The sequence below is a fragment of the Chaetodon trifascialis genome, chromosome 14, assembly GCF_039877785.1.
Source record: "Chaetodon trifascialis isolate fChaTrf1 chromosome 14, fChaTrf1.hap1, whole genome shotgun sequence".
Taxonomy (NCBI): domain Eukaryota; kingdom Metazoa; phylum Chordata; class Actinopteri; order Chaetodontiformes; family Chaetodontidae; genus Chaetodon; species Chaetodon trifascialis.
Window position 1 is genome coordinate 25,834,786 of NC_092069.1, and position 18,392 is coordinate 25,853,177.

General features: G+C 48.9%; 2 protein-coding genes across 2 annotated transcripts in view; one reads left to right on the plus strand and one right to left on the minus strand.

The window, feature by feature from the left end:
- nubpl (nucleotide binding protein-like) overlaps nt 1–18,392 on the plus strand; it is a 113,933-nt gene that overhangs the window by 25,553 nt on the left and 69,988 nt on the right. The window lies entirely within an intron of this gene.
- Nucleotides 760–17,580, minus strand: sgpp1b (sphingosine-1-phosphate phosphatase 1b). Its single transcript, XM_070979783.1, has 3 exons — nt 16,360–17,580; nt 7,016–7,105; nt 760–1,593 (listed from the first exon to the last, which is right to left on the minus strand). Exons 1-3 carry the CDS (start codon nt 17,233–17,235, stop codon nt 1,042–1,044), a joined length of 1,518 nt encoding a protein of 505 aa, XP_070835884.1. The 5' UTR covers nt 17,236–17,580; the 3' UTR covers nt 760–1,041.

Here is an 18,392-nt window from a genome sequence, read left to right on the forward strand (position 1 = left end):
CGGCCCTCGACCGTCGGCGCTCCACGCGTCTTCCCTCCTGAGAGCGCCGTTATCTCCTCCTGTCCTCTGCACAGGAAGTGGTTGCGTGCCATCGAGCGCATCTCTGACAGGAAGTCAGTTTACAGTGTAAAAAAATGCTGAGCCAAGCGGGAAAGTTCCTGTCAGCCTGAAGAACCATTAAAACACGTTTGTGTGCATTTCCTGAACAAAGCGTCGCCTCCGTCCTTCCTCTGCAGCTCAGTTTGTGCCACGGTGTTCCTTCGCAGGAAAAGCAACCAATCAGAGCAGAGCGGACAGAAACAGTGAACATAGCAGACAGAGCGAGAGGAGCGCCTCGAACATGATCCCACACAGGTGAGTTCACTCCACAGGGGTCAAAGGTCAAAGAGGAACCTTCCACCGTTAGCATAAACTGTGGAAGAAGAACGAGGAAGCAGAAAATCAGAAGGATCTTATTGCTTTGAGAAGTCAGACAGACGAGAGGACGATCAAACATTAATATGAAGACACGTCCTGACAAACAACCACCATGGATCTGATTACTGATTGATCACCATTTGCTTCTGCTTCATCACTGCAGGTCAACAGTTTGGGTTTGTCGTTCGGCTTCAGGTGTGCTTCTTTGTCTGAACTCTTAATAATAATGGCAGCGTTAATAAGACACACGGGGAGTTTTGTGAGGAGGAGGAGGAGGAGGAGGAGGAGGAGGAGGAGGAGGAGGAGTGGAGGTTTGGCTCATGTGTCCACAGATCAGAGCCGCTGGGTTTGATTTGAAAGACATTTAACAAACAGAAGTGAGAGATTTCACTCGCCACAGGCAGAACTCATCACAGCGAGGAGGCATCGTCCCTGAAGCCCACCGAGCCAACGATGGGAGGAACTGAAAAACCGATAACAAGTCAGCATCCAGATCAGAGTTCAGGCTTTAATCCAAACCCCGGGAACACAGGAGAGAGGTCCTGGATGGGACATGTGGTCTGATACCAGCATCAGGGGAACACTTACAGGTCACTGTTGGCCAGGCAGTGGACGAACGTCCAATCAGGAGAGCTGCAGGTATCTGAAGAGCAGCGGAACCAGGAAGAGCACGTTGAAGCCCACCATCCCGTAAACCACGTAGCGGTAGGGCAGCTCCACCTCCATGTGCTGCCTGGCCTTCCTCACATCGGCGCTGGGCACGCCGAACGCCCAGCACACCAGCGGGATGGTGACGGCCTTCATCAGCGCCCGCGTGGCTACCAGCACCACCACGCCGAGGAGGAACCGCAGCGCGGCCACGCCCACCAGGCCGGCGCTGAGGGCGGGCATGGCGAAGGGGAGCTGCTCTGGTGTCGGGTCGGGCATCAGACCCAGGAGGTGGTTGACGTGGGAGGCCAGGGCCACGCCGGCACCCGTGCCCAGGATCTGAGCGGTGTCACCCCGTGAGGTGCTCCAGGTGTCCAGGTTGAAGGAGAAGAGGCCCAGGCCCAGGTGGAAGCAGACGATGATGAGCGGCGCGTAGCGGCAGGTCAGGTTGAAGCCGTCGATCAGGTCCAGTGCCGGCAGGAAGAAGAGCAGGATCAGGACGCTGTACAGGACACCGGCGATGACGTCCTGGAGGAAAAAACAAACGGAGGAACAGAAGGTTACGTTAGTGTTTTCATCCGACGTCACTGAGACAGAGTTCAGCTTCAGGTTCAGAGGCTGAACACTCAAAAACCAGCGACCTTCTGAGGAGGAAAGCACACTCAGCTGAACAGTCCTCATACAGAGCCGAGTTCACATCCTGCTGAACGCAGTACGCCTGATCTCAGCGTCTCCCCGAGGACGACTGCATTCACTCTACCACCATAACTTCACAGAGGACAGTGAAGGCACCACAGCATCACTGCTCATACAAGGTGACACAACACCCTCTTTATCAGACAACTTTTGTTCTGGACGTATTTATTGGTGCATTTTCTGCTGATGGATAAAGGAAGTTGTGTGTTGACAGGAAACAGGAAATGAGCGAGCTCAACGTGGCAGTGACCTCTGGACATGAAGCTGGTGAACCATTCAAACTGCTCCTGAACTGATGATCCACACAGTGTGCATGTGTACTAACACTCTGGGGGTTTCCTCGTGTGTGTGTGTGTGTGTGTGTGTGTGTGTGTGTGTGTGTGTGTGTGTGCGTGCGTGTGTGCGTGTGTGTGTGTGTGTGCGTGCGTGCGTGTGTGTGTGTGTGTGTGCGTGCGTGCGTGTGTGTGTGCGTGTGTGTGTGCGTGTGTGTGTGTGTGTGTGTGTGTGCGTGCGTGCGTGCGTGCGTGCGTGTGTGTGTGTGTGTGTGTGTGTGCGTGCGTGTGTGTGTGTGTGCGTGTGTGTGTGTGTGTGTGTGTGTGTGTGTGTGCGTGCGTGTGTGTGTGTGTGTGCGTGTGTGTGTGTGTGTGTGTGTGCGTGCGCAGTGGGTGGACAGTATAATTAACGGTCCCTCTTCAGGCTGCTTTGGGTGCGTTCAGTATTTTGCTGCTTCAGTCTGGCAGCAGTGCTGTAATCAGTGTCCACGCTCCCTGGAGGACAGACCGACGAGGGATTCGGTGAATTCACACCATCAACCAGCCAAACGCTGGAGCACTTCAGGTGTGGCAGGTTAACCCACTGGGCCGGCCTCACTGGGAGGAGGTCCTGTCACAGTGTAAGTGTCTGTTTGGCTGCTTAAACACATGTTGTGGTGCATATCGGCCCTGATCTCAGTCACTTATTACCGTGCCAAGCTGCAGGGTTTGCTGGCAGAGGACTCGTGTCCCCGCAGTCTGACCAACATACCTGAACACATCACTGTTCACCTGTTTGAAGCTGGCTCAGCAGCTGGATAACGGACAGGACGCCTCTCAGGGTCACTGAGCTTCATCACCTTACTGCTGCAAACTTTCATCACCCCTCTCCCTCTTAATGACACACAGTGAACGATTTCAGCTGTCTGTAATTTTCTCCTCTGCTGACACAACGAGCCGCCTGATGTGACTGGAATTACCGCCTGGCGCTGTTTGCCTCCACCAGCCAGGCGGGCTGCACTCACATCCATGTCTGTCCAGACAAACATGCACTGAAGACTCTGAATGAACGTATTAAAGGTATTCAGTGTATTTTTGGTGAAAAGGAAGTTCTCTTTTATTATGGCTGCAGCTAATTTTGATGTGTCAACTATTTAACCGCTTCCTGGTTGGGCCTGTAAAATCTCAGAAAAGTGTCTTTAGATTGCTTGTTTGGTCATAAAGATGCATCCGTTTCACTTCAAAATGTCTCGACGTGCATGAAAATCTTGGACTTATCTCAGGGTTTCATGAGTCTGCATACTTCTGGTGTGTTTTGCCATCAGAAAAAGGCTGAACCGAACACAAACACACTCCCACAGGCGCGGTGTGTCGCTAACTAGCTAACAGCTAACACATTCAGCACACACACCTCTGATCCAGTGTCACACTGATGCAGCGCTCACTAAACAAACAGAAGAGGTTCAGATCTATTAATCATGAAACCAACATAAATTAAGGCTTTAAACAAAGGAAAAACAGCAAAACACTGACTGAAAGAGCTCAGTGAGGTCAACACATGTCAACAACATCAACAGAAGCAGAGCAGCTTTTTGTCTCCGAGCTCTTCCTGGAGAACAAAGGAGCAGGAAGTAGTTTGATTGGGCGTGATGATTTCCAGAACGCATTAAGTGCCCAGCGGGCCTGGCAGAGCGCAGCGCTAATGGCTCAGCGTGCGTTCGAGCTCCCCGCCCTGAAACACAACAGTCCCCACACGGCCTGACCGCGGAGCCTCCAGACCTCAGATCAGATCAGGCTGTTATCAGCTGGAAAAGAGCTCTGAGCGCTGACCTACAGACCGATGCAGCTCCAGCTCTGAGGTCTCGACCCACGTGTTGTGTTTCTGAGGTGATTGTGGCTTCGATGTCGTAAACTGCTGCTGTAGCTTAGCTTGTTACATTCCTCTGGAGTTAGCTTTGGCACAGTGAAGCTTCTTTTAAGGTGGACTAACTGGTAGCTTACCCAACACTGATCATCTGTACAGGAGCTGCTAACAGCTAATTCCACATGCTAACCTGTTACATACAGACGCTGATGATGTTTCTGAGCAGCTCATTACACGCTGACTCTCACGACACACAGTGCGGCGTGCCCGGCTAACACATGCACTGACGCTGCTAAAAGCTTCTTGACAGAGAAACTAAAGGCTCCGTCCCAGCAGAGACGTTATGGACGTTATTTATCTGTGCGAGGAGAAATGCCGTGAGGAGGAGCAGCGGGAGTTTCCCAGTAACAGACGGATGATTCTGTCCAGGCTGCCTGACAGTACCACCAGCGGGTGAGGAGGAGGAGGAGGAGGAGGAGGAGGAGGAGGAGGAGGAGGAGGAAGAGGAAGAGGAGAGGGACATGTGGAGTACAAACTGTAACAGGAAGAAATAGTAAAAGTACTTTGTAGGAAGGAAACAGGTCGTTTCCTTGCTGGACACAAACAAACAATGCGCTGGATGGTATTTTTAGCGGTTGGACAGCGCAGCTTCCTCTGATGGACGACGTCCACAAAAAATATACAGACTGGACTCTGGTCCCAGGTATAAACCACAGCAGCTCTGTGTAGCTGCTACATCTTCCCCACTCGCCTTTCCATTGGAAAATGTGTTAAACTAAAGGTGCAATTCAAAGTATCTACATGTAAAAGTCAGTCTGCCACTAACGACAGCTGGGACACAGTTGTTCAATGTCTTCTGTGGCTCTGGAGACACTGGAGGCCTGGGGCTCCATATATGTGGCCCCCCCATCATAGCTGCAGCCTGAAATCTTTACACGATGCATCAAGAAAAAAAGCACCACCAACCTAACTATTCATTTAAAAAGGCGGTGCTGCCGTAGTTAAGTTAGTCCCACCGAGGTGAGTGACGCTAACGCTAGCAGCTAACAGCAGCCCTGGTTAACCAAAGCCATGAGCTGCAACATGCACACGTGCTTGCAAACACCTGTCATGTAAAGGTTTGCTCTCAGGAACGTTATTTATTGAGCTGAGCAGAATCTAAATGCTAAACCATGATTACAGTGATGAAGTCCCTCTCAGGCGGTATTACCACTCATTAAATGAAGTGGGGATTTGGGATGTCTGACAGTTGTGGTGTCGCTGCTGCCGGGATTCACTTGATGCCAGGATAAATCAGGCGTGTCTCAAGCTGTTGCTCAGTCCAGCAGCATGACTCAGGCCTGCTTCCTGTCACTTACTCTCTGTCAGTTGAAATCTAATTAACTACTGAATGAACGCATCATCTGAAAGACTTTTTCTGGGTCAGGCCTTGTTCATGTGAGGAGCAAACGTGGTCACAGATGGAGCAGAGAGTCCTGTGAGACAGTGGGAGCCGGCAGATGTGGTTCCTGAGGTGGAGGTCTCAGCCGCGACACCGCCTGCAGGCAGCCACAGAAAGCCCTTCAAGAAAGCGTCTGATGTGGAAATACCTTCTAAAGTTTGTCTGGGAAGACGGCCAGCGTCCCGCGACAGACAGCCCAACCCCAACAGCGCACCATGACATCATTAACCAGCGAGTGAAATCACCCCAAACGAGGACCAGGACCACCTGGGGGTCTGAGCAGGGTCTGCTGTCAGGATCAGGTTTGATTCCCACTGAGACACAAACCACGAAGCTGAGCAAAGCTTCTCCAGCACACAGACTGATGCCTGATGACTGCCCCTCAGCTAAACGCAGGCCTAACTCAGAGATTTAGGCTGTTTAACAGCCACTGCAGCGAGCGCACTCTTGCTGTGATGAGCTCCCTGTTCAGAGCCTGAGTGGGTTGTACCTCAGACTTACTGTAAAGCTGCAAACACACCCACCAGCTGGTGTTAGCTTCTGTTTTTCGTGACTGTACCTGCATGCGCCGCAGTGATCTCATCTGGCCAAAGCCCTGCTGTCGGCAAAACAATCTGCTGACGTGAGAGCCGCAGACAACAAGGTGCAGGAGCAAGTTTTTGCAGGCACGAGTAGGCCTCAATGGTTCTGCAGCGAGACCGCTGAGATGCTGCTGATTACTGTATTAACCAGCTCTGCTCCGAGCAGAGTCGAGTCTGAGCATGCTGAACACATTCCAGATTAGCTGTGCGGTACAGGTAACACAGGTAGAAGCCGGAGAAAGAGGACAGAGGTCTGACAGCGAACAGAGACACAGCGGCCTGCAGAGGTTCGTCGTCTCAGACACGCTCCTCCAATCATGACGACCGCTGCTGGGTGCGAACGAGCGTCCGCGAGCTCGGGCTGTTTTCTCTGAAGCAGGAAAACCATTGTTTGGAGGCTCGAGTTCAGATTCCTCCTGCGGCTTAAAATCAACGGGTGTGAAGGTTTCCTGTTTCTCACACACACCACAGGAATAAGTCCACCGACAGTTGAAGACGTTTTAAAGTCGTCGTCTCGTGTCTTGTGCCTTCACTGCAGAACAAAGCGTGTGCAGAGTTTTCACACTGATCTGCTGCAGCGGGACAGTTCGGTCTGAGCTCATCGTGGATGTAAGAAAACGATAATGTGACATCACAACTGCTCTGAAGCCAACATGCAAATCAGACACCTGAAACCTGCAGAGACACAGAAACAGGACTCATCCTGCATCCAGCTGTTTCATTTTGAACTGAAAAATGTGTAGATATTCACTCTGAAGGGGATCTTCACATATTTCTAGGTGACAATCAACTTATCAGACACTGTATGAGCCAGTTTCTCCTCCTGTGTTAGTGTCAAACTAAGCAGAACGCTACCAATTTCTGTTTCTGTACATTTTGAGTTTTAAATATGTGTCATTGGACTTCAGCAGCTGCACAGGTGACTGTGCCTCCGCACCTGAACCTGATGCTGGTCCTGCAGCTGAGGCGACTGCTGCTCAGATCCTGTTTCCTCGAGTCACATATCATGTTCAAATGGACCAAAGTGGCACTGCAGGTGGCAAGGCTGGCACCGTCTGTGTGTGTGTGTGTGTGTGTGTGTGTGTGTGTGTGTGTGTGTGTGTGTGTGTGTTCTTACCAAGACTGAGTGCATTCCCATGTAGATCCGGCTAACACACACCACCAGACACCAGCAGAGAGCCAAGCTGAAGCCCAGAGAGAACGGGTACTGTGGAGGAGAAAAGAGACCATTTTCAACACAACTTAAGCACTCGAAACGTGGACGCTTCACACACGTTCACGCCGTCAGCACAGAGGACGTGGACAGTCAGCAGTTCAGTATCTGAGTGATGCTCCTGAATAATGGACAGAAGAGACTTTCTGCAACTTCATGATGTCACAGTGAGATCATGAAGTCAAAATAAAATGTGCTCGTCTTTGAGTCCAAGTGGATATTTGTGCCAAATTTGAAGAAATTCCCTGAAGGCATTCCTGAGAGCTTACGTTCATGAGAACAGGACAGAAGGACCTCCAGCCACAGAGCGGAGGACAGAAACACTCTGCAGATGTTTTACGAGGAAGGAAATGCATTAAACACACTGTTGGATCTCACAGACATGCAGTCAAACGTAGACGTTACATTAATACAATGCATGAATTCGACTCCACGCTCCACACCATGCAATCCACAGCTAATGTATATTTGATAAAGAGCCTCGGCCTCCAAGTGAAGACATCAAATCTCTGCGTGTTTACTGTTCTCGTGTTCAGCGTACAGTTCGTAACAAGCCTCAGTAAAAGGCTGCGGTGTTGTCGTGGGTTTGATTATCTGCTGATGTGATCTGGACTCACAGGACTCATAAATATTTCAGCAATTCTGCTGTTTCCTTATCAGATGCACTGCCTGTAGCAAAGACAAAGAAAGGCTACGTTGACGCTGCAGCTCCAAGTGTCCAAAGTCAGGCTCTGTTTCCCTCATGTGACTCAGATTATATGTTTCCTAATCAGCACAAACTGTGAAAAGCTGCACTGTGCGGCGGTTCCTCAGGTCTGATCCGGGTCCCGTGAACACAGGCGGCTTAAAATCAGATCCAGAGACAGCCTGTCTGCACACCGTCAGCATAGTGAACACGGAAATCAAAAGGAAGCAAACGCAAACACTATTCACACACAAGTGCAGTTCAGAGGCCTTCAGCCGCTCGACGACCCGCCGCCCAAAGCCTCTGATCCGCCCTGAGGCTGCAGCCATCAGAGGACGATTCATCGATTTACCAGCAAAATGTCTGACGGGGACGTTTTTCAGCTCCACGTTTGTCTCAGCAACTGTCCAAAGTGAACCCTGCTCAGTTTACTGTCAAACAAGACAAAGAAAAGCCGAAAACGTTTGATGTCGTCGCTTCAAAAATGACTCAAACGATTCCACAGCGATCAAAGCGGTTGATCAGTCGATCCTCTAATCGATGGATTGAGCTCTGGCTGTTCTAATCTCATCTCCTCATCATCTCTCTGAAGCACCTGTAGGATTAAAGAGTCAAAAAACGTGAAGAATTCTCCGTTTTTATCTACAGGTGTGTCATCGGAGGCGCATCACAGAGGTCAGAGAGTGTTTGAGCATTGGAGTCAAAGGTCAGGATGGGAAATCAACGCACTGGACGCCGTTCTGGGCCTGTGAGAGTGCAGCCGCTCTGTGCAACGTCACGCTTGTATTTGGCGTGAAAGCAGGTCAGACTGCGGCGGGTTTCAGGTTTAAGTGAGGCTAACGTCACCTCTTCTGGACTGAGCTGACTGGTGTTAATCCTGAGACACGGCACGTCTCTAAAACGCCAGAAAATGACGTCAAGTGCCTCATTTTTTACAACCAACAGCCCAAAACCCAAACATATTCACTGTATTATCACTGTCTAATAATCCCAGGTCTCTGTCAGTTGACTGATTGATTGATAGAGCTCTGAAAACTGGCTGTGAGCAGCAGGTCAGGACCGACTCTGCAGGTCAGACTGAAATAAAGAGAGAAAAGAAAAAGAGTGACAGCTGAGGCGGGAGACAGATGACAGAGGAAAGCCGCTGAGGTCTGCACACTTGCTCAAAGCCTTTTGTTCCCTTCGCTGTGGCTCCTGTTAGCTCAAATTTCCTTTCGCAGACCAGAATCACACGGCAGACCCCACCCCATCACCTCCACCCCCATGCCTCCAGCCTCCGGGGAGGAGTGACGCAGCACAGCTGATGGTGGATGCGCGAGATGAGGCGCTGCTTCATGGAGGTCCAGTGATTGACAGCTGTTAGATTGAACCTCAGCTAACTGAAAATGTCCTGTCCTGTGAAGGCTCACTAGGATCAGAGCTTTTGCAGGACCTGACGCAGCACTGAGGCTTCAGCAGGCGTCACTGAGGACACACCTGAGCCCTGCTGTCCTTGCAGTCAACCTGTACTGTGGACCTCTACATGTTTGCTCAGCTGATCAGGGTGACAAGCTGCTCGACCTCCAGCCTCTTTGTATTTTCCAAACGTATTTAAGGAACGCAGAGATAACCTTCAGCCGGAACAACGGCTGCTTATCCGCCAGACTAACCGCAGCTGAAACGTATCTGCATCGATTCAAAGGCTGATTTCAGAGCTCGTGCTTCATGGAACAGTAAATAAACATCCGTGTGCGTCACTCACATATTTCACAGGCCGGTCGTTTATCCACTCATCTTTTATCCCACCGCTCAAGTTTTTCCATGCAAGACCCTCATTTTACCATTATTTTAGGACTGCATCCATGCACACAAAGCTGTGTTCTCCAATGGAAATGAAGCTCATAGCTGACACACTGTCAGGGGAACGGTACAGAGAATACGTACAGTGCTTTGAGCTTCTGGCAAATTTAAGTTATTCATGGTGCCCAGAAGATTATGTGTAATGAATTCAGTGATCCTCTGAACTTTCCTCTGGCGTCAACATGAGGTTGATGCTTGCGGTTAGCGGTGAAACGTCTCGACATCTGGATGGATTACACATGTTCACATTCCTCTCGGGAACTGTCATCTTCGCAGTGATCCCCAAATTCAATCACTTTTAATTTAACTGTGACGTGTGGAGGGAGAGACGTCAGTACAGCCCAGAGAGAAGACACCAAGAGACACAACGAGCGGAGACGAAAACAGCGAAGAGGAAAATGAATATTTAAAAAAATCCAAATCAGTGCTAAATGTTAGCGTGCTAACAGGCTAAGCTAAGACGATGAACATGGAAAATATTATACCTGCTACACATCAGCATGTGAGCTGAATGTTAGCATGCTCAAACACGCTCACAGTGACTGCTGTTAGCATTTAGCTCAGAGCGTCTCTGGAGACTCTTATATTTTCCTTTTTGTCCATTTTAAATCAGCTCTCTGAGCTACCTCTGAGCAGCAGTTGGCACATGAGAGCTACAGCCGTTCCTTCTCACATTCTTCACAGAAACTAAGCATTTACATTTATTAGAAAATTCTTCCTCAAGGACAAAACAGCTGATCACAAGCTGCTGTGACAGCCTGGTTAGAGCAGACACAACGGTCAGAAAACTCCTCTGAGAGTCTCCCACAGGTGTTTCCCAAAGCGCCAGGCTGCTGTTCAAAGTGTCAATTATAGACTGAGGACTTTGAAATGAGGTCAGTGCAGATGGAGGTCTGGTTGGGAAACAGTCGTCTTATGTGTGGATTAGCTTTGAAGGCAGGTCAGGCGCGCCCGCCGCGCTCAGAGAAACGCTGCGTTTGGGAAAAACTAGTCTGAGGGACAGAAGGGGGACTGAGGACAGCGTTTGTGGAGATGCTGTCCAAACAGTGTCCTCCGTCCACGTGCATGCAGAGCACGCTCAGCATGTCCCACAGCCGTGTTTGCCTGCTCGCTCTGGCCCGGCGCCGGCGACCGCGGCGGTGCTGCGGTGGCCGCCTCATGCAAAGCTTTATGGGCTTGGTGTTTTCTTTCTGTGGCCTGTGGTTGGCTGTACACTGCTCATTGCCTGTTAGCCTCAGCGCAGGGTTGGCTCTGAGCTCCCTCACATGACATATTCTGTACATACAAACACGCACACACACCCAAACCACAGCGCTCGCAGAGTGAGCTGGCTCTCCTGTTACCCACAGTCTTTACTCAATTACTTGACACTGCTATTACCTTATGTTTAATCTGGAAACTACTAACTGCACGTTCACACATCTGCAGCTCCAAGTGCCAACAGAAGGAAAACGTTTGAAAAACGTCCTGCACACTTCATGCTTCTGTGCATTCTGTGCAACTCTTTAGCACAAAGTAGCACAAAATGGAAATACTCAAGTATAGTACAAATACTGCAGACTTGCACTGAAGTACACTTGATGAAATGTATTTTCAATCACCGGTGAAGTAGCAGCTTGTTGCACAGTATGAACATCTGTCGCAGTCACCATTAATCCAAAGACACAGCAGTACAGTTACCTCATTAATACTTCAGCGACCATCACTCAGGCACCTCTGCAGTACTTCCATGTTTTTCTACTCAGGTGTAAACGCTTGTATCTGACATGAATACAGTCAGAAATGATCACTGCAGAAGCCTTTCAGAAACGTCCATCTCTGTCAAAGTAAACGCTTCCACGGTTATAAAGCTTCTGTTACAAGTAACCAAGCGGTGCAAGCGGTAAATCCTGTTTCCAGTGAATGCAGCACGAAGTCACACATTGAACAAAGACTGTCTGGCGAATGAGTGACTTTCAGCAGAGTTAAGACTCAACGCTGTCACTAACTTTAACTATAAAACCATTATGACTTTATGTTTTAGGCAGCAGAATCTAATGTGGGCTCATAAATGTGAATTCATTTAATACGTTCATGGTTTGCAGCACGAAAAGCTCCTGCAGCTCTTCTCTTTTGGAGATCTGAATGAAAGCTGCGTAAACATCTGCTGCGCTGCTGAAACCATTCATGCTCGCAGGAAATGCTGAACTGGTCCCTCCTAATGGTCCCGCTCATGGGAGGAAGTCTCACACAAAGCCCGTCCACCATCATGACTTCTGTTCTGGCTCTCAGGACAATTCAGATCACACGATCTGATGCAGCCTCGGTCTGATTTTCCAGTCGAGCAGCTCTTTACATCTTTCACTCCACCCTCCGTCACTCTTTTCCTTTGCTTCGCCCTCTCATGCTCTGCTCTTATCTCCCCCTCCAGCCTCCTTTATTCTATTTTCTCCTCTTTTATCCTCCCTCCCATCACTCTTCTGCATTAATCCTCTCTTCTGTCCTTCCGTCTAATGTCTCTCCGTCTCTTGCCTTCTAGTCTCTTCTAATCTCCTCTCATCTATCTGCTTCCTCCCTCTCCTTGGCCTTCTCTCTCTTCTTTTTCTCCTTCAGCTGTTCTCCTCTGTTCTGCTCCTCGTCCCCTCCCTCATTTCACTCCCCAGTGTCTTCCACAGAGGGACATCTGGCTCTAGTTACTGTGTGAGCTGGAGGAGGACCGTCTGACTGTGGCCCATCCAAATCCAAACACACGAGTCATCTGAGGCCGCCATCCAGCAGGAAGCCTCACAGAGCGGCTACGGCAAGCAGCAGGGGACGTGAGGGACACACCCAGCCTTCTGTGAGACGGCCCTGGCATCCTCCTCTGGTCAGAAAACTGACGAGCTGTCTCTCAGTTCATAACTCATATTACTGAGTTAATAAACTGTTTGTAAGGTTGCTTCATTACACGATCAGCTGCTCCGGGCTTCACTCACTGCTTGACAGATGCCCCCAAAATACAAGGAAATGTCACGTCCAGCCCCCGCCGCCATTTGTGATTCAAGTCATAGTCACGTAACGTATCATCTCAAATTCAATGAACCAGTAAAACAACACCTCACTCTTCTTTCTACCAGGAAGGTGGAGTTTACACAAAACATCCAGAAACACAGAAACCCTCATTTATCATTCAACCTGTGGCGAGGAGGCTTTTAATCATGAAGCTGCTGTGAGCAATAAGACCAGTGAGCTGCTTTAAGACAGAGGACAGCTCGAGTGTTGGACAGCGTGTCCTCGGGCTGTCCACAGAGCACCACGGAGACAGACTGCAGATCTGCAGCTCTGCAAGACACCAGCCCGACAAGCTTCTGTTCAATCAGCCTCTATTGTTCAACGCTGGTGCAGTGAACACAGACAGCGTCAGTCTACAGGTGTCAGTGGAGTCACTGCAGATATGAGCACGCTGGGTTTAAGACTCGTGACGTTAACATGACACCGTGAACCGAACGTGTCCGGTGACCAAAATAAATGTGAGAGCGTCAGGTTCAAACAGTCTTATCTGCTGCTGCACACATGCAGGTCAGCAGTTTGGATTTTAAGCCCTTGAATAGAGATTTGTGTTTGAGGAACAGGCTGTTTGGCAAATTTAAGAGCCTTTCTGGAGTTTTCTGCCAGTCGTGCATCTTCAAACTCAGGCTGATAACCAGAGAAAGATGTATTGAGACAGCTACAGACGTCTTATCACCGAGTCCCACGCTTGAAGGTCAGCGGGTCGCCTCTCTTATCTCCCGCTCTGGCAGACAGACAGGGAGGCACCGTGTCATAAATCAATCCCACCTCTGCTTTCATCTGCTGTGATTCAGGCAACACAACGCTGGGATCACACGCGTGTTTCACTTCAAAACTGGGCTTTAAGGCTGTTGAACGTGAAGGAAGCATTTGAAGAATATGACAAGGCATTATGGGAATTACACTGAAACACAGGAGAGCAGCTACAGCAGCAAAGACAGCATCTGTTTAAGAAGTGCTAATCAGTGCTGTGTCCCTGAGTAATACTGGCCTACGACTGCACAAAACTGCCGCAGAGGAGCCTTTTAATCAGCAAGAGGGATCATCCTGCTGGAGCCGCTGTCACTTTTGTCATTTCACCGGTGTGAATGTGAACAAAACAAGGTTAGAATTAGCATTTGATACCCCGCTGGCTCACACTGACACTGAATTTAGAGCACTAAAATAGAAAAAAGTGGTAAATACTGATATTTTTCTCAGGCTGAAACCAGAAAAAGACTGAAATGAAACGATTTATTGTTTCAGCTCGACAACAAAGAGCCATAAAAGCTCAACTCGGCCGAGGGGCACGATAAGTATCCACATATTGTTCGAGTTTTCCTCGTCTCCCGGCTCTATGAGAATCGAGTGGACTTCCTGGTCACGTCGCTCCCCGTGTGGACGCACAGTAAGATAATGGAAGTGGACTGCACGGCCTTTCTGTCGGCTTTTACAGACTGGACACAATGGCGCGTTGTTCGTCCTGAGCGAATACGAGGTGAAGAAAAGAACAACAGAGGACGGCTTGTCAAAACTAAATTCCTGCAGCCGTGTTTTTCTAACGCTTTGAGACACTTCAGTTGGTTTCTATGAACTTTAACAATGCAGGAGAACAGGAGGTGGAACACGAGCCGACGTCATGAGGCATTCAGGGACCAGAGCTGAGGATGTGCTTAAAGTTTGTTGCTTCACTACGTTACTAGTTGAGCTGTTAACATGCTGATTCGCTGAATGCTACACGCCAAAAGTCAGCAGGTTAGCATCCAACAGTCGTTAGCATGCATGTTAGCATGGTGGCAAGTTAGCAATTAGGTCAAAGTACATCAGAGTCAAACTGAGGACGCCAAAATGCTCTGAGAATGGATTCATCTGCCGTCTTTCTCCACAGCTTTTAGGTTTCTAAAATGTCAGGGAAGTGTTGAAAAACACCCAAGCTGACATATTTTAAATGCTTATTTTGTCTGAGCAAAAGTCCAAAACTCATAGATTCTCAGTTAATTATTGCAGAAGACTGAAACAGCAAATATTTACATTAGAGAAGCTGCGGCCACATAATGCTGCCATTTCTGTCAGAAATGTGAGTTTTCTTTTCTGCTGTGTGCTGAGCGTCACGGCGTCAGGGGAGAAGTGTCGCTCAGCTGGAGCCTTCACGTCTTGCTGTGTCCACGGTGAGCTTGATTTCACTGTTTCACACTCGGTAAAGACTCAGCACGTGTGCTCACACAGCTGTGCGGCCGTCCAGGCGGCTGTTACTGAATCTACGGGGCCAACCGCACATCAATTGTTAATGAAGACGGAGGGCAAAGTCTCAGTGATCCTGTATCAAGAGTTGGCACATTTGCTTTTGTTGGGGGGGGGGCTGAGTGTACCACAGGTTTGACCCAAATGTCATTGTGTCCTTGACTAAGGCAGCAGCAGCCAAGTGGTGCCATAATGTGTACTTGTACACTTTGTTCAGACACAGGACAGTAGTACCTGCAGGCAGATACTACACTCAGCTTTACAGGTGTATATTCACGTGAGCCTGTGAGCGTGTACTGACTGTAATTCATTGTTGGGTATCTCAGGGGGCTTTACACTGAACGTCATTCATTCATCTTTGTGTCGCCTCGCAGGCTGAAAGCTGTGGAATAAGAAACTGCAGCATTTAAATGATTTACAGGCTGCGTTTGTGCCCGTGCTTTACTCAAACATTAATATTGATGCCAGCCTCAGAAATCGAACGCCCACCCTGCTGCTCTGTAACGCACCTGCACATGCTGGCTGGTTAAAGTGGGACAATGCTGATCATCATGGGATAGCTGGGAGAGTATCAAGATTCACAGAAGCCTGAACGCATCATGGAGGTGCTAACGAGGTGCTTCACAATGGGAGGAAGCACACTTTACCGCTGAGATGCAGGCTGACGCCTTCTCTGTAGATACGCTTTATTTACTGCATCTTCAATGTAAAGATCGATGCAAAGACCTCAAACACACACTGAGCATTACAGAGAAGAGTTTAGTGTGGTTGTAGCCCTTTAAAATGTAAGTTAACACGTATTTTAGAGGTCAGTAATTCCTGGATATAACCATGGAGTTCAGTACCTCAGACAAAATAAGACACCTGAAGACGTCGTCGTATTTTCTGGTTTCTAATTGACTGGAAAATGAATGACAGAATAAATGATAACTAACATAAGTGAGTGTCAGCCCTCAAAGCGTCTTTCAGTCAGTGCACAGGAGGTGAGCTGAACATCCCAAAACGTGAGATTTATCTGCAGACAAACACAAATGTTAACTAAGGAAATTATGCTCTTCTTTCCAGGAAATAAGTTGGAAATTCTGAACTTTGAAAACAAAGTGCTACCAAATATTGTGACGCACCATTTTGTGGGATATTTTAACAATAAACGCAGGAAGTATTTTGTTAGATTTCTCTCAGAATGATCCCTGAATGAAGGAGCCGTGTGATTCCTAAGTATCAGACAACCGTCTTTGGGTCGTCATGTGTCTCATGCAGCACAGTCCCTGTATGAGGAGGTCAAAGGTCAGCGGTGTGTGAGCGTGCAGCTCAGGGATGCAGATTTCTGGTTTCAGCTCATATCACAAAAGGAACTTTCTCAGTTTCCTTCTTGAAATCAGGAGGAAGTAGCTCCTGCCAACTTCTGCTTCTCCTCTGCTGCTGAAACTCACACATTTTGAACACTTTGACAGAAAGCAGGACGGATTCACTGTACCTCCCACCGGCCGTAGGTCATGAAGAACAGGGAGAAGGGGATGGCCGTGCCGGACATGGCGTGCGTGGACGGCATGCTGTACTCCGAGTTGTAGAACATCTCCACCTTGACCACAGGTGGCGAGGCGGGCCTCGACCAGCCGATCACATCCTTGGTGCACTGACCCAGGTACATGACCCAGACCCACACCATGATCAGCCTCCTGCTCACAAAGGCGTCCATGTTCCACATGATGAAGGGGAAGAAGGTGATGTAGAAGAGCTCGTTGCCCAGTTCGGTTCCGAAAGTGAAAAGGTAGAACAAGAACCGGTTCTCGATCAGGAACTCCTGCCCGGCATCGCCCGTCAGAGAGTTTTTGCGTAGGGGTTTCAGAGTGCTGCTCCCCGGCGGACCCGGGACTTCACTGACCTTCTCCGTTCCCCTCTCCTCTGACTCGGTTGCCCCTTGCTCGCCCTGACCCGCGGAGGTGGACCCCGCGAGCCTGCGGCCGTTGCTGCGCGCATCAACCGTTTCTCCGCCGGCGGTGGCTGCGGACACCACCGTCCCGTTCTGGGGAGGATTTTCACTGTCCTCTCCGTGGTTTCTCACAACGTTAGACTTGGTGGTCCTCTTCCGAAGACCCACTGCTGCTCTATCGCCTTCCCCAGCTCCGATAACGTCAAAGTTTTCACTCTCATTTTTCCCGGTGATGTGATGGTGGCAAGCCCCGTTGTTGTGCGAGTGAGTCCGGTCCGCTTCCTTGCTGTTGCCGGTACAACCAGCGGAGACGGTTCTCGGAAACGTCCCGCGTACCCCGCAAATGTGCTGAAAGCGGGCGACAAGGAGGGGGTCTTGCAGATAGTGGAACAGTTCTACAAAACGGCTACTTTTCTCCATGTTTAATCCGTTTTTTCACGCTCACACGACTGAAAGAAGGAGCTCGGACTCCGCTACTTTCCCCGAACGGCGGATGATGAACGCTAGCTCTCCGGCTAACGTTAGCTAGCTGACCCGTACATCATGGCAGTGAACCCCGACCCGTTTGAGACGATAACAAGTTATGACGGCGGGTAGTTTTAGTCGAAAAGAGATGAAATGTCGTTTGCAAAGAGACGATAACGGACAAACCGAGCGGGTCGGTTATTGTTCGACACGGGTTCGACAGCGTCCGGACGCGTTCAGGGTCCCGTTACCTGACAACTGACAGATCTCCGGAGCAGTCCGGGGAGCGCGCGCCTTTCCTGGTGCATTATCGTGCTGTCGGAAATCTCGAAACTCTTCGTCCGGCGCCAAACTCTCAAACCACAGATTCGGGATCCCAGCCGTGTTTTGTTTTGTTTCAGCGAGTTTAGAATTTTTTTTTTTAGCAACCTTGGTGGAGTTTACATCTGACAATTAATAACATACACACAGCGGTTATTTTGCAAGCTTTCCTGTTTAGATTAGATATAATCTGACAACTTTTAGACCAACAAAGAATGAATGAATAAAAGCCAAGGGCAATGTTAGTATCTATTAATACCTTATCTCAATATTTTGACACTAATTTGTTTAACAAATTCTATCAAACTCCTCCATCTGTTGTTTTAAATAAGTTAGAAATATCACCTGATTTAAATAAGGAAATATGCCACCGGTAAATAAGCTGTTATACCGAGTTTCTATATTTTGGCACTTTTAGAGCCTGCTCAATGCTCAGGACACATCAACAGGATCAATACCCGCCCTGTAAATTCTGTATCAGATTGTTTTTCTTGGCAGTGTGGAGACAGCTTCATCAATTTACAGCAGAATAGATAGAATATAAATCATCATGATGTAACCAGTCTGTAACCTTTATAGGATGGGTGTATTGGAGGAATTTGACTCATGACCGGAATAGTTCTAAATTATTGGCTGCAGTTCTGCATACAAACTGAATTAAAATTTCCTTCTGGTTTCCTTTCATCTTCTTAACTGTGACAGAAAATCATATTGTTTATAAGCAGCTTTATATATAGGCTTTGTTTGAAAACTGGAAATCTAAATAAACATTTAAACATGAGCATTGAGAG